Raw genomic sequence first — 15,415 nt, forward strand, 5'->3', positions numbered from 1 at the left:
CTTAGGTTTCCTTTGTGACACACCCCTGCTCCTGGCCTCTAGGAATTGCCTTGTTTGTATCACCAGGCCACCAAGGCTGGAAAAAAAAAAATTAGGGGCACCTGGGTGGCTCAGTGGGTTGAGCCTCTGCCTTCGGCTCAGGTCATGATCTTAAGGTCCTGGGATCGAGCCCTGAGTCGGGCTCTCTGCTCAGCAGGGAGCCTGCTTCTCTATCTCTCTGCCTGTTTATGATTGCTGTCTGTCAAATAAATAAATAAATTAAATATTTTTTTAAAATATTAGGTTAGGGGTCAGACAGGTGGAGAGAGCCACTCAGTTTCACTCTGAGGGTATCCCAGAGCAATAGCCCTTATACGAAGGAGTTGGTTGGATTTGGTTTCTTTTGACACCTTCCTGGTTGTTCACACACACACACACACACACACACACACACACACACACAGTGTATCCATGTTTTCATTTTGTTTTTGTTTTTAAATTCAAATTCAGTTCATTAACATAAAATGTATTAATTGGCTTCAGAGGTAGAGGTCATTGATTCATTAGTTTTACATAACACTCAGTACTCATTGCATCATGTGTGCCCTCCTTAATGTCTATTACCTTGTTATCCCATTCCCCACTCCCTTCCCCTACAGCAACCTTCAGTTTGTTTACTGTGATTAAGAGTCTCTTGGTTTGTTTCCCTCCCTGGTTTCCTCTTGCCTCATTTTTCCTCTCTTCTCCTTTGATCCTCTGTTTTGTTTCTTAAATTCCACAGATTTGTGAGAGCATATGGTAATTGTCTTGCTCTGATTGACTTGTTTCACTTAGCATAATATCCTTAGTTCCATCCACTTTGTTGCAAATGGCAGGATTTCGTTTTGTTTTGTTTTTTTTTTAAGATTTTATTTATTTATTTGACAGAGATCACAAGAAGGCAGAGGCAGGCAGAGTGAGAGGAGGAAGCAGCAGGCTCCCTGCTGAGCAGAGAGCCCGATGCGGGGCTCGATCCCAGGAGTCTGAGATCATGACCTGAGCCGAAGGCAGCGGCTTAACCCACTGAGCCACCCAGGCGCCCCAAGATTTCATTTTTTGATGGCTGCATAATATTCCTGGGTGTGTGTGTGTGTGTGTGTGTGTGTGTGTGTGTGTACACATACCACATCTTCTTTATCCATTCAGCTGTCAGTGGACATGTGGGTTCTTTCCATAGTTTGGCTATTGTGGACATTGCTGCTGTAAAGGTGCATGTGCTCCTTCGGATTACTACATTTGTATTTTGGGGGTAAATACCCAGTAGTGCAGTCTCTGGTTCGTAGGGTAGCTCTGTTTTCAACATTTTAAGGAACCTCCATACTGTTTTCCAGATTGGCTGTACCAGCTTGCATTCCCACCAACAGTGTAGGAGGGTTCCCCTTTCTCCACATGCTCCCCAACATCTGTTGTTTCCTGACTTGTTAATTTTGGTCATTCTGGCTGGTGTGAGGTGGCATCTCATTGTGGTTTTGGTTTGTATTTCCCTGGTGCTGAGTGATGTTGAGCATTTTTTCATGTGTCTGTTTGCCATTTGTGTGTCTTTGCAGAAATGTCTGTTCGTGTCCTCTGCCCATTTCCTGATAGGATTGTTTGTTCTTTGGGTGTTGAATTTGTTTTTTATAGATTTTGGATACTAGTTCAGCTCTCTGTTCTGTCATTTGCAAATATCTTCTCCCATTCCGTTGGCTGTCTTTTCATTTTGTTGAATGTTTCGGTTTGCCCTGCCAAAGCTTTTGTCTTAAAGATAAGATCCTCCTAATCAGTTAGTGATAAAACCTTATCAGACACCCCTGTTCGAGAATTAAGGTGTTCCCTCCCAGGGTTTTTATCAACACATCAATCTAGTGTTTGGAGGGAGTTCCTCATAATCCTGCATGTAAAACTATGGAGAAATTCATAAGAACAGTTTCTTTGTGAAGAGGAGGAGCCCTGGTCTTCTTTGGCTGTGTTGGAAACATAGGTGTGTCCTGGGGATCCCAGGGCATGGATGGGAGAGACTGAGATCCTGCTATAGGCGAATTCCTTTTTTTTTTTTTTTTTAAAGATTTTTTTAAATTTTTATTTATTTGACAGAGAGAAATCACAAGTAGATGGAGAGGCAGGGAGAGAGAGAGAGAGAGAGAGGGAAGCAGGCTCCTTGCTGAGCAGAGAGCCGGATGCGGGACTCGATCCCAGGACCCTGAGATCATGACCTGAGCCGAAGGCAGCGGCTTAACCCACTGAGCCACCCAGGTATGGGCTAGTTCCTTACAGATATTTCTGGGCCTGTGTCCACTGCAGAGCATTTCTGAGTAATGGACTAAACCTTGGCTATTTAGAGTGTCTAGAAAAAGAATATTAGGTGAAGTTTATTTTTAATTTTTGATTGTGGTAAAACATATAACAGATCATTTGAACCACTTTTAGGGGTTCATTAAGGCATTAAATAAATTAACAGTTTTGTGCAACCATCACCACATCCATCTGCAGAATTTTTTTTTTTTTACCTTCCCAGACAGAAACTTATGTATTCATTAAACAACAACTCCCTGTTCTCCCTTCTTACTTGCCCCTAGCAGTCACCATTCCACTTTCTGTCTCTGAATTTGATGCCTCTCAGTACCTCTGATAAGAGGAGTTATACACTATTTGTCCTATTGTGTCTTCTTTCCCTGAACATAATGTCTTCGGTGTTCATCCATGTTGGAGTCTGTGTCAGAATTTTATTTTTAAGGCTCAGTAATAATCTTTTTGTTGATTTTTTTTTCATAGATTTTTGAAAAACTGAAGTTCCCTCTTAATTTTTTTTTTTTTAAGATTTTATTTATGTATTTGTCAGAGAGAGAGAGTGCACAAGCAGGCAAAGTGGCAGGGAGAGGCAGAGAGAGAAGCAGGCTCCCTGCTGAGCAAAGAGCCCGATGTGGGACTTGATCCCAGGACACTGGGATCATGACCTGAGCCAAATCAAAGGCAGTGGCTTAACCCACTGAGCTACCCAGGCGCCCAGTTCCCTCTTAATTCTTGACCCTTGCATCTCAAGGCCTGAATCAAAGAAGTAGATCCATCTCAGTATCGGGACAGCTGTTCTTTTTCTCTAGTAGAAACAAAAGGCTGTCCTTGATGGGCTCTGTGTTAGGAGAAAAGAAAGAATTTTCTTTGATAAACTTCCAAGCAGGTGTGATGGCCCCTTGGTTCTGATACTCCTTTCAGGTCTCTGGGACTTTGCTGATTGCTGGGCATGGTTTCATCAGGGTCATAAGATAAATTTGGGAAAAGACCCGAGTACTGTCTCCCCAAGCCTAACCTGCTGCTTTCTTTTTTGTCAGTTTCTTTCATCTAGTTCCTGCAAAAAATCTCAGGGGAGACCAGTAGTCAAGGCTGCTAAGCCTCTGGGAATAAATAACTGGGAGGGGACTGCCCTGTTACTACCCCTGTGCTGGCTTTTCAGCCCCCTCTAAGGCAAAGCGGAGTGATAAGCTATATCCTACCAAGCAAGTCTTTTCCTGGAAATGACTTAAGTCTTACTGAGAGCTGGAAACGCTCATTTCAGTTCTTCTTGAGATTAAAGTTTCTTTGCTCTCATCCAGTAGCACTTACCATTTGCTTGTTTTTTAAGATTTGTTTAATTAATTTAGGGCAAGAGAGTGAGAGGCGGGGCAGAGGGAGACTCTTCAGGCAGAAGCCCCATGGAGCATGTGGCCTGAGGCAGTGCTCAGACAGGGCTTGATCTTACCATTCAGGAGATCAGGACCTGAGCTGAAATGAAGTCGAGTCAGAGGCTTAACCAACTGAGCCACCCAGGCGCCCTAGCACTTACCACTTGTAGGAAGAGCTGCAGTTTCTGGCTCTTCTGATATATTTATTACATAACTTATTGATTGCCTTCCCACTTAGAATATATACTCCATGAGTGTCTCTCTTTGTTCACTGCTGCATTTCTGGTCCCTGGAGAGGTGCCCGATCTAGAGCAGGTACCTGTAAATCGTTAATTAAATGGCTAACGGGGGGGGGGGGGCGCCTGGGTGGCTCAGTGGGTTAAAGCCTCTGCCTTCGGCTCAGGTCGTGATCCCGGAGTCCTGGGATCGAGCCCCACGTCGGGCTCTGCTCGGCAGGGAGCCTGCTTCCTCCTCTCTCTCTGCCTGCCTCTCTGCCTACTTGTGATCTTTGTCTGTCAAATAAATAAATAAACAAAATCTTTTAAAAAAAAAATGGCTAACAGGGTTGTCTCCAGGGTCCTAGGAACAACAGTACTGGGCACTTTCATTCAGCATCATTGTTTTGCAAAAGAGCTGCAAAAATAAAGGATATTTTTCCCACATTAAAGATGGTGACACTGAGTCAGGGAGATCAAGTATTTGTGCCAGGCTCTAGGGCTTGTACAGCCAGCCACGCGTTTGCTGGCTCTACCATGCATCCTCAATTGTATGACAAGCAAGAGGTATATGTTTTTCTTAAGTACGAAGGCCTTATTGTTGATGTGAGAGTGACATCAAGGTTCCATTTAAAAAGCTTCGGCCAGAGGCGCCTGGATTGTCAGTCATTAAGTCTCTTTTCAACTCAGGTCATGATTCCAGGGTCCTGGGATAGAGCCCCACATCGGCCTCTCTGCTCTGTGGGAAGCGCGCTTCTCCCTCTCTCTCTCCCTCCCTCTGCTTGTGTTCTTCTCTTGCTGTCTCTCTCTCTCTCTCTCTCTCAAATAAATAAATCCTTTTGAAAATTAATAATAAATAGATTATTAGATAGGTTGATAGCTTCGGCAGAGGGGGGCCCTGGGTGGCTCAGTCAGTTAAGTTTTTGACTCTTGATTTCTGCTCAGGTCATGACTTCAGGGTGGTGAGATTGAGCCTCGTGTTGGGCTCTGTGCTCAGTGGGGAAACTGCTTAAGATTCTCGCCTTCTCCCTTTGCACCACCCCCGTCATGTATACTCTCTATTGCTCTCTCTCTAAAATAATCTTAAAAATAAAAAGCTTGGGAGGGACGCTGGGCTGGCTTAGTTGGTAGAAAACGTGACTTTTGATCTCGGGGTCATGAGTTCAAGCCCCACATTGGGAGTAGAGCTTAATGTATTTAAAAAAAAAACTTTGACCAGGGCGCCTGTGTGGCTCAGTGAGTTAAAGCCTCTGCCTCTGGGATTGAGCCCCTCATCAGGCTCTCTGCTCAGCAGGGAGCCTGCTTCCTCCCCCCACCCCCACCCCACCTGCCTCTCTGCCTACTTGTGATCTCTGTCAAATAAATGAATAAAATCTCTAAATTTAAAAAAAAAAAAAGTTTTGATGTGAAAGTTTATTGGCAACTTTAATGCTCATGCTCACTTCCCCAGGAGGGCAGGCTGTACTGGCAGTGGTACATTGCCAACAGCCTTGGGTTGGGTTTATGGGGTTTTTTGTTTGTTTTTTGTTTTTAAGATTTTATTTATTTGAGAGAGCACGTGTGTGTGCATCATGCACATGGAGAGGGGGAAGGAGGAGAAGGTAAAACAGACTTCCCACTGAGCAGAGAGTCTAGTGTTGGGCTCCATCCTGGGACTCCAGGATTGTGAGCTGAGCTGAAGGTAGACACTTAACCACCTGAACCACTCAGGCACCCCAGCTTTGGGTGTTTTTGACATTTTTTACAAAAGTAATTGGGTGGGAGGGGATCCTGGTTGGCTCAGTTGGTAAAGTGTCTGCTTTTGGCTCTGGTCAGGATCTCAGCATCTTGGGATTTTGGGAAGCCCGCCTGCTTCCTGGCGGGCTCCCTGCTCAGCAGGGAGTTGGCTTCTGTTTTTCCCTCTGCCCCTCCCCAAGTCTTTCAAATAAAGTGTCTCTCTCTCTCATTAAGTCTTTTTTTTTTTTTTTAAGTAGCTGGGCAATATACAACAGCCTTTAATATAGTCTTCTTAAAAAATGATTTTATTTATTTATTTGACAGAGAAAGAGAGATCACAAGTAGGCAGAGCAGCAGGCAGAGAGACGGGGAAGCAGGCTCCCTGTTGAGCAGAAATCCCCATGTGGATCCCGGAACCCTGAGATCCTGACCTGAGCTGAAGGCAGAGACTCAACCCACTGAGCCACCCAGGTGCCCCTAAGGTAGTCTTCCTTTTTAACACATTTTGTAATTCTACTTTTTGAAATTCCATTTAGGGAAGTACTTAAAATAACATGGTAATGATTATGTGTTTATGGTTTTAGAAGGGGAGGGATAGGCAATCATACTAGCCAGTATCTGATAAATTGGCATTTCCTGATGAAATTTTATAGATTTTTGCTTCTATCTGCTTTAACCATGCTGGTATAGAGAGGTTGCCCTGGCTAGCTCATTCACACTCAGAGGAGACGGCCCATGTGTCTCAGAGTGGCCATTTACGAGTTTATAATGAGAACTGCCTTGTCATTGTCTGTACATCCTCTATCCCCACAGAAGGACTCACAGAGGGGTGCCTGGGTGGCTCAGTGGGTTAAGCCTCTGCCTTCGGTTCAGGTCATGATCTCAGGGTCCTGGGATCGAGCCCCACATTGGGTTCTTTGCTCAGCAGGGAGCCTGCTTCCCCTCTCTCTCTGCCTGCCTTTCTGCCTACTTGTGATCTCTGTCTGTCAAATAAATAAAATCTTAAAAAAAAAAAATTGCTTGGTGGTTGTGGAACCCATGTGGAGAGTTAGGTCTCAGGTGTCTGTGGTTAATTGTGTCAGTCTTGGCTGCCCTGCGTGTCACGAGGGAGGGCTCCTTGTGCCTGGGCTGGACAGAGCTGCTCATCCTAGATCTCCCTTGGGCACCCTGCAGACTAGTCCCTTTCCTCGGTTGCTGGAGAACCAGCTCCAGTCCCACACTTCCTGCCTTTTGAACTGTTTCTAGCTGTTTTGTCTGTAGACATGTGCCACATATGTGATGACGTGTGTCACTCTTGTGAGAGTTGGGGGGTCATCCTCTGTAGTGTCTGTGATGACTTCATGGGAAAAACCTCATCTCTGTCTAACAGGGATAGAATGATTGAGTGCTCCGTTCAGTCTGCACTGGCCTCATTAGCTCCCTCCTGAAGGGCAGTCTGGGCTCTCACGCTCTGCCACCGCCTGCTCCGAGCCACACAGCTTTCTTCTTGCCTGGGATTCTTTTGGTCTCCCTTCTTCCTCTTGGTCTGCCTTCTGACTTGTTCAGTCTCCCATTGGCCATCAGAGCGCAGAGGTGACAGGATCTCTAAACACAGATCTCTGAAACCTCTGGTTGTCTTGCCTTTGAGGTGTGGGTTAGGAAGCAAGTTATGATCCAACCATTCATCTTTACTGTATTCTCTTCTCTCACGCAACCCACACAGTCCTCATCTAGGGCATTATTCCCTTCTGTGCACCCCAGTACCACCTGGGTTGGTTTATTTGTTTGTTTCTTTTCTTATTTGTCAGAGAGAGAGAGAACACACCACCAGTAGGTGTGGAGCACCAGGCAGAGGGAGAAGCAGGCTCCCCACTTAGCAGGGACCCCGATGTAGGACTTGATCCCAGAACCCTGGGACCATGACCTTAGCAGGAGACAGACACCCAACCAACTGAGCCACCCAGGTGCTCCCCACCCTGTTTGTTTCTTGAGTAACTCCTATCACTGGGCCTGCACTTGCTGGGTCACCAGTGGCTGGCTTCCTGTGGTTGCCTCACCGGCCTCACTCTAGCTCTTCTGCCTGTTGATTGCTGCTACCTCCTTGGTATGCCAGGTTTGTCCGACCAGTGCCTTCAAGGTTCTCTCAAAGCTTTCTCTGACTTTTTATTCTTTTCATAGGCTCATCTTGCTCTACCTGACTTCCCAGTTTCACACACAGATCCTGAAATCTCTTCCTTTACTCAGTTATCTCTCTTCTGAGTGTTGCGGCTGCCTTTACACCTTTCTACCTAGATATCCCATAGGCAGCATTTCTTAGACTAAAACCATCTACCCTCAAAACCTGTTTGTTTTCTCCCTTCCCTGGTTCATTATTGCGTCACTCCTGCTCTCTCTCTCTCTCTCTTTTTAAGGTTTTATTTATTTGAGGGAGAGGGAGAAGCAGACTTCCCGCTGAGCAGGAAGCCTGACATGGGACTTGATTCTAGGACCCCCCCGGATCACCACCTGAACCAAAGGCAGATGTTTAACAGACTTGAGCCACCCAGATTCTCCACTCCTGCTCTTTAACCAGCTAGATAACTTGGTGTGAATTGTTCTTAACCCTCCTATCAGAGGTTTCGAAATTCCTAGCCTCTGGTCTTCCTGGCCATTCCTAGTCCCATGTGCTACCCTGGGTCTTTCTTAGTGGCAGGGACACCATTCACCACCCCCACTCTCATCTCTGAGTCATTGTTTGCTTCAGTAAACATGAGTGTCTAAACACAGGATTAGCTAGGTACAAAGTAGACGGTGCCCTGCCCTCACACTTTGGACATGCTGAACAACTACAGGGTGTGCCTTGGAAACCAAAGGATTGTGGGCCATCTGCTGAGATGGAGTGATGGTATTATTGTTGGAAGGACTTTCTCCCTGCATGAAGTAAATTTGAAAACCTGGAAAACATCCATTTTCCAAATTGTTTCTACAATAATACATTTTATTCTGGCATGGTATTTATTTAATAGTGTGGGTTCTGCTGTCACACTGTCCCGGTTTAAATCCAGGCCACTGTAGTTCTGAACTTTGGGCAGGTTAAATGGTAACCTTAGGGTGCCTGGGTGGCTTAGTGGGTTAAGTGCCTGACTCTTGTTTCGGCTTAGGTCATGATCTTGGCTGTGAGGTTGATTTCCACGTTGGGCTTGCGCTCAGCACATAGACTGCTTGGGATTCTCTGTCCTCATGCTTGTGTGTGTGTGCGCGGGTGTGTGCTCTCTCTCTCAGATCTTTAAAAAAGTAAAATGGTAACCTTAATAATACCTTTCCCCTTACTGGGTGATGGAACTATTACATGAACTGTGTTGGAAAGCAGTATTTTCACATAGTTCAAGGAATGTCTGGGCTTCAGCTGTGGTTAGTCTTATTGTCATTCTGGTGGCCTCTATCCCCTGCAGTATCCAGAACACTTTGTAGTCTGTGAAGGCTACCTTTCCTGCAACCCTGGTTTCAGACATGGCATTTCCATGTCCCCACACCGATCTGGGAATGCCCTCTTCTTTCCACCTCCATTTTCTGGTGAAATCCAGCCCCCTGGTAGATTTCCCTAAGGCCAGCCTTCCAACTTCCTGTGCCCTCTAACCACTAACTCTTACTAGAACCAAAAGAAGCAAATGGATTTGGAACGGATTGCTGGACTGGCCTGGGCGTGGAGTGTGAGAACGCACCAGGGGTGCTCCCAGGCGGTCTTGCTGGGGGCTGCAGGAGGGGGGTTTTGGAGAGCAGAGAGGGTGTGCAGGCCAAGGAGTTGGGGTGCCTCTGAGACAGTCATAGACTAGGTTTGTTTTTTTTTTTTTTTAATCTTTTTTTTTTTTTTTTTTTTTAAGATTTTATTTATTTACTTGAGAGAGAGACAGTTGAGAGAGAGCATGAACGAGGAGAAGGTCAGAGAGAGAAGCAGAACTCCCCATGGAGCTGGGAGTCCGATGCGGGACTCGATCTGGGACTCCAGGATCATGACCTGAGCCGAAGGCAGTCCGTCCAACCAACTGAGCCACCCAGGCGTCCCCATAGGACTAGGTTTTAACAACCATGTTTGAAAGCCTAAAAATTAACCAAGTGGGAGGCAAGAGGCTTATGGCAAAGCCAGAGATTGCATTAAATTATTTCCCATTGTTCAGCAGATGGATTGCCTTCTCTGCCAGTGACATTTTATCAAAGATTCTCAATTCTAAGACACACCATGAGGTAGATAAGAAGGATAACTTGCCAAAATAGCTACGTCATGCATGTATACCCAAATGTAAGATATTTCTTGGAATCCGAAACAACCGCAGATATTAGAATCCAGAAAGTTCAGTGGTCTGGGAGTCCTAAGAGGCTGTCATGGCACCTCCCCCTCCATTCAAAGCAGGAGGGCGGTCTTGGTCCCTTCCAGCCTGAGCCTCTACCCAGAATGCCAGTCTCTGCGGAAGGCTTACCGGTTGAGATGTTGCTTTGGGAACATGTGTGCGGTTTGAGTGGAAGCACCTGCTGCCCTGTGGTGTGGGCATCAGGAGATGTCATGCTGCCTGCCACCCACACGTGCCCCAATAAAGTGACATCGTGAAGAGGTCATCCCTGTGAAGCAGCCAGGGTCACAGTGGAAAAGAAGGTGGCAGGGGAACAGATGGGGACACTTGCAGACCACCAGGTAATAGAGAAGGAGGCTCAGCTGGCTGGGTAGTCCCTCTAGAAGGGCTTCTCTGGGGAAAAAAGGCCGGCTGGGGCTGGGTAGGGTCAGGAAGGCTTCTGAAAAACTGGCCTCTGCCTGTGTGTTTCCTTACCCCTAGCTCCTGTACCACAGTTAAAGTATTGAGCTGTCTGCCAGCCCTCCCTCCCTTCCTCCACGAGGCTGGGAGTTGATGACTAGGTGTGTTGTGTTAGTAGCTGGAGCAGTCCTTAAGGCCAGGCCCAAGCTGGGTGGGGCAGAGGGGTGGAGCTGTGCCCAAGGCAGTGCTCGAGGAGTGAGTCAGGGACATCAGCCCACAGCCATTGAGCCTTTAGACTGCAGCACCATTCTGGGTGCTCTGCCAGCTCCCATAGTCCACACACACCTGCTGCGATAGGTGCTGCTGTTTTGTCGTCTTAGAAATAGGGCACAGAGTTTGGTGCTTAGCTCAAGGGCACAAGTAGGGGTTTGGAGGTGCCTGACCAGTCCCAGCTGTCATGCTCTGTGGTCAGCTGTGTGTGTGTTAGAAAGCTGTGTTGGTGGTAGGGTTGAAGGGGCACTGGGAGGCGGGAGATCTGATAGGAAGAGGTAGCAGCTGCGCAGATGACAGGGTGGATGGATTCAAGAGGGGTCCTGTCTTTCCTGCCGTCTTCACGCCTCTCAAATAGACCTCCTTCTGTCCAGGGCCCTTGTCTTAGTCCACTGGTTCCTGTGGTGGGGCCTTGGCAACACCACTGGCATTGCCTCAGAACTTGTGAGAAAGGCAAAATTTTGAGTCCCATCCCAGACCTGCTGAGGCTGGTGCAGAAGTTTGAGAACCCCTGTCCTTGTCCAGAGCACTACTGCCCAGGGTGGGTGTCTGCAGAGCCTCCTCCTTGTTCTGATTCTCCCTGAGTCCCTAGCCTTGCCCAGTGCTCAGGGCTTCCCCCACCAGAAGCCAGCTTTGCCCCTTCTACCCTGATGACACCCTGACTCCTGGCTTCTGACTTCCATGTTTTTGCTTCTCATGTGCTCCCTTTTCCACTGCATCTCTGACACAACTTAACGTAGGTAGCTGCCACTTCCCAGTGGAAGGCCCTCGAAGTCCAAGGGCCTTTCAGTTCTCTAGCAGCCTCTTCACTTGCTGCTTTGTCTGCCCTTCCTGGAACCTCCCACTTAGCTTCCCAGTCCACAGTTTCTTGGTTCTACCTGACTCGCCTGTTGCCAGTGACAGAAGTCTCAGCTAGGCATGCAGGGTGAATCAGGGCAGGTGACTCTCGTCTCCTCCTTTAAATTATCAGCTCCTCCAGAGGGCGGTGGTGAAGTTGTGGAAAGAGCCAGAGGACCTGGGCTCTGCTCTGGCCTCAGAAACTCCATGCCCTCCTGGTTGCAAGGAGTCCACGAGGTTATGTGTGGCAGTTCAGATTCTCTTGCCTTTTCCCAGCAGCTGGCACAGGATTCTGGAAGGGTGTGAACAGCCAGAAAGAAGAGAGGTGGGGCATAATGAGTCTGAGCTCAGGCTTCGGGACCCGGTGGCCCAGTGCTCTCTATAAGAGGGCTTGCTTCCCAAGAAAACCTCAAGCAAGCACGTGAGTTTGCATGGAGTATTCAGCAAAGTACTCGTAAAGGGTCAGACTGAGCTTTGTTGTTGATGATGCAGATGGGAGCATTTATCACCTTAATACTTTCCTTGTTTTTCAGGACTTCGAGATACTGGAAATCTACTTGGCTGCAAATAGCTATGCTCGCCAGAGGATGACTAATCGACGAGTGTGAGAAGTTGAGAGCAGGCAACTTTCAGCTTCCTTGCTAACCTCTGTATAAGTTCCTTCCTTCTCTGTAGGGTGGAGTCAAAGAGCACAATGAGTACTGTGAGTTTTATCAGCTTGTGAATTTTCTTCTTAAAGATTTTATTGTTTTTCTTATTTGTGAGAATGTGCCTAGGAGTGTGGGGGGAGAGCAAAGGAGCAAACTCGACCCTGCTTGGGGAGTCCGACATGGAGCTTGATCTCAGGACCCTGAGATCACAACCTGAGCCAAAGTCAGACATTTAACCAACTGCACCACCAAGGTGCCCACTTGTGAATTTTATTTTTGAAGCTAAGCAGCTACCTTATTCCTTACGGCATGTTAATGAGAATATCATAAAGGTGCTCTAAGTAACCCTTGTTCTCGAAGGAAAGTGTGCAGGGCTGTGGGCAGCTACAGATGTAGTTATCTGGAGGAGTCTGCTGTTTTGGGTGGTGTCCTAAAGACACAGTAATAGCTGCGGATTCAGGAATTTTCTATCCTCAGAGCAGCTGTTGGTGTCGTGGAAATGCCAGGGCCCTGGTTTATTGAATCCTTTACAACCTAGTGTACATTTTCCCTTCTCTTTCCTTTCCCCTGTGTAGTTTTTGGCCCAGTATGAGCACAGTGGTAATTAATGATCCTTCGTGAGAGTTTTCTTACACCCAGTGACCAAAGTCAAAGGTACATATGTTGTGAGCTTTCATCAGACTGCAGAGGCCCTGCCTTGTAACAGGTGTTCCCTGGAGCCCCTTGAGCTCCAGAGAATATTGCCTGAAGATCTCCTCTGTAGCTTATTCCCTGCTGACCAAGTTGCTCAGATGATCTAAACTCAAAACAGCTGTTTTCTGAGATACTGATTCATATCAGGTGGCCCAGCTGTGAAAAGGCAGACTTGTATTCTCTCCCCAGGCTCCAGAGGTGCCATGCGTGTGCAGGCAGGGTGAAACTGAACTGCCATAGAAACCCTATAGCTTCCACTCACTGCCCCCAGGTGCTCCTCATCCTGACCAGTCCCAGTCCCTCGTGTGCTCAGAGCTTGCTGTTGATACTTCTATACAAAAGGGCCTTTGCTTCCCTGGACCTGCCCTTTTAAAAGGCAGGTGACTTCCTACCTTGGCTCCTTGTCTGCAGATTGCCCCTGCAGCTCACTTGTAAGGAAACAGATGTCCTGAGTCTGGGCACCTTCTCTCTGAAGCCCATGCCTTGCCCAGGTAGGATCTGGTTAGACAGAGCAATGTAACCTCTTACTTGACTGTTAAGAAATTGGTTAAACTTCCTCAGAATGGCATAAATCACTTACATGGTCAGTTTGAATTGAAAGCTGTGACCCTCTCCTGCTAGTGCAGAGGGGGACGGCCACACTGAGAGTAACAGGGCAGCGGGGAAAATGTCCACCAGTGTTTTAGGGTTTCTGGAGGCTGGCCCTGAGCTAGCAGTCCCCTGCACCCTTGCCCTCTGGGGAATGTGGATGGAGAGGGAGGTGGGGTTGTGGGGGGTGGAGGGCTAGGGGGAGGGTACTGAATCCTGAGATGGTCGTCCTAGGAGGGTGAGGGATAGCCTTATAATGGAGATCAAATTTGCATAGGTTTTTGAAAGCTGTGTAAGAATTGGCCAGGTGAGGAGAGGGAGAACTGTGTAGTCCAGTCATGGAAGGGACGAGAGAGCTGCTGGGGAAGAGGATTGCTGTGGGGTGTAGGGTAGGGGTCGTGGCCTTGAGAGCACACGTTGCTCTAGTGCCCATGGCGGGATATTCCGAGTCCAGCACCTAGACTTTGGTCGGGGTGCATGGCTGCTGCTTGCCTCCCTCAGAGGGGACCAGAAACCATGCAGGTGGCTGTGGCAGAGCATGAAGGGTCCTATTCAGCAGTATCTCCTAAGAAACATGTGGTCCTTTGCAGAGGAAGGAAAATAGAAGGACAACTTCAGAGAGAAAGGGGGAAAACTTAAGTAGCCTTGGTCTTCTGGTGGCAGCTCGGGCCGCTGGTAGACACTGGGCCATAGACTCTGCTGAGGCTGGAGTGGCAGCTCTCTGGACAGAGCAGCTCCTGGAGGGAGAACTTAGAACTACTGTGGCCGCTTGTCCGTGGGCCCTCGTGGAGATGGTTCTCTGCTCCTTAGATCCATGGAAAGTTGCTAAGCCCAAATCTTAATTTCCAACACTCCCCAAGCTGCCATTTGCTGCTGAGGCATGGCTGGAATACAGCAAGAGTCAGGCGTCTCTCTCTTGGCTGGGCAGCACGTGTTGTGCTAAGTGGTGGGTGCCCTTAGGTCTTGTGCACATCTTGCCAGCAGTGTCTGTCCTTCCACAGTTTCTGGAGACGTAGTGCTTAGTAGAGCGTGCAAGGAGGTCGGGTCGTGCTGGCCTCCTGTGTCTGCTCAGTACTTGGCACTTCCGAGTGCTGAGAAGTCGCCACCCCAGTTCAGAGCATCAGTGCGCCCAGTGGCAGTGAGAACCAGAAACACAGAGGGCCGGGATTGGCTGGGGCCATGCAGGGTGGGAACAGCAAGGTGACAGGATCAGGTGGGCGGTTGGTTCTCCTTTGAGGAAGGCCATACGAGGCGTGTTCTCCCCCTGCGTTTCAGGGCCAGCCTGGTCAGAAGTGCCGGTGCATGCCGGGAAGCAGGTCCCAAGGGTGTGTGGGGCAGCTGGCAGGGAGAGTTTGGACTGCACATCCGCTGGCTGAGGGCTTGAGCCTTCCAGAAGGCAGGGCTCCTGGGTGGCCACTGGGAACTTTGGTTCTTTGAGCTCAGGGCCATGGTTGTGAGGGTGTGAACTGCACTGATGAGTACCCTAAATATTGATGGATTCCCAAAGACAAGACCTACTTTCTACAGTGGTTGGGAATGTGGGAAACTGAGGGTCTTGGGGTTGAAACAACAAAAAGGCCTCAATGAGACCAAATACACATCCAAGGAGGACAGGTCTGCGACTTTTGGTGAAAAGAAGGGGTTTCTGGCCAAGTCCTGACCTGGGTCAGAGGCTCCTGTGGAGATGTGTAGTATAGTGTGTCAGGTACTTTTGACAGACCAATAGTTTGATGTAACAGAAGTTTTATTTTATAGGGTTTATATTCACTTTATTTTATAGGGTTTATATTCACTTATTTCTCTTTAAATATTCAGTATTCTAGAATGTCAAGTTTTGTTTTTGTTGTTACTGTATTTAAAGAGGGGAGGGGGCAGAGAGAGAGAGAATTTCAGGCAGGTTCCTCACTCAGCACAGAGCCCGATGCCAGGCTTGATCTCACAACCCTGAAATCATGACCTGAGCCACAATCAGGAGTCAGACACTTAACCGATTATATCAACCAGGTGCTCCTAGAATGTCAAGTTTTGAAAGGACCCGTTATCCCAGGTTGCCTCACTGGTCTCCTACTTTTTCTACCTTTTTTTTTTTT

At 47.9% G+C, this 15,415-nt stretch overlaps 1 protein-coding gene across 2 annotated transcripts in view; it reads left to right on the plus strand.

Annotated features, from left to right (window-relative positions):
* The window catches only part of RNF4 (ring finger protein 4), a 36,495-nt gene that overhangs the window by 5,408 nt on the left and 15,672 nt on the right, over window positions 1-15,415 (plus strand). Inside the window, exons 1-2 of one of the 2 annotated variants that reach the window (XM_032333624.1) lie at window positions 11,590-11,815; window positions 11,928-12,097. In XM_032333624.1, coding sequence (XP_032189515.1) covers window positions 12,089-12,097 — 9 coding nt within the window. In that variant the 5' untranslated portion in view covers window positions 11,590-11,815; window positions 11,928-12,088. Of the gene's footprint in view, window positions 1-11,589; window positions 11,816-11,927; window positions 12,098-15,415 lie in introns of those variants that run through there. The other variant, XM_032333623.1, reaches the window with a different exon arrangement.

The sequence above is a fragment of the Mustela erminea genome, chromosome 2, assembly GCF_009829155.1.
Source record: "Mustela erminea isolate mMusErm1 chromosome 2, mMusErm1.Pri, whole genome shotgun sequence".
In the NCBI taxonomy this organism is placed as follows: domain Eukaryota; kingdom Metazoa; phylum Chordata; class Mammalia; order Carnivora; family Mustelidae; genus Mustela; species Mustela erminea.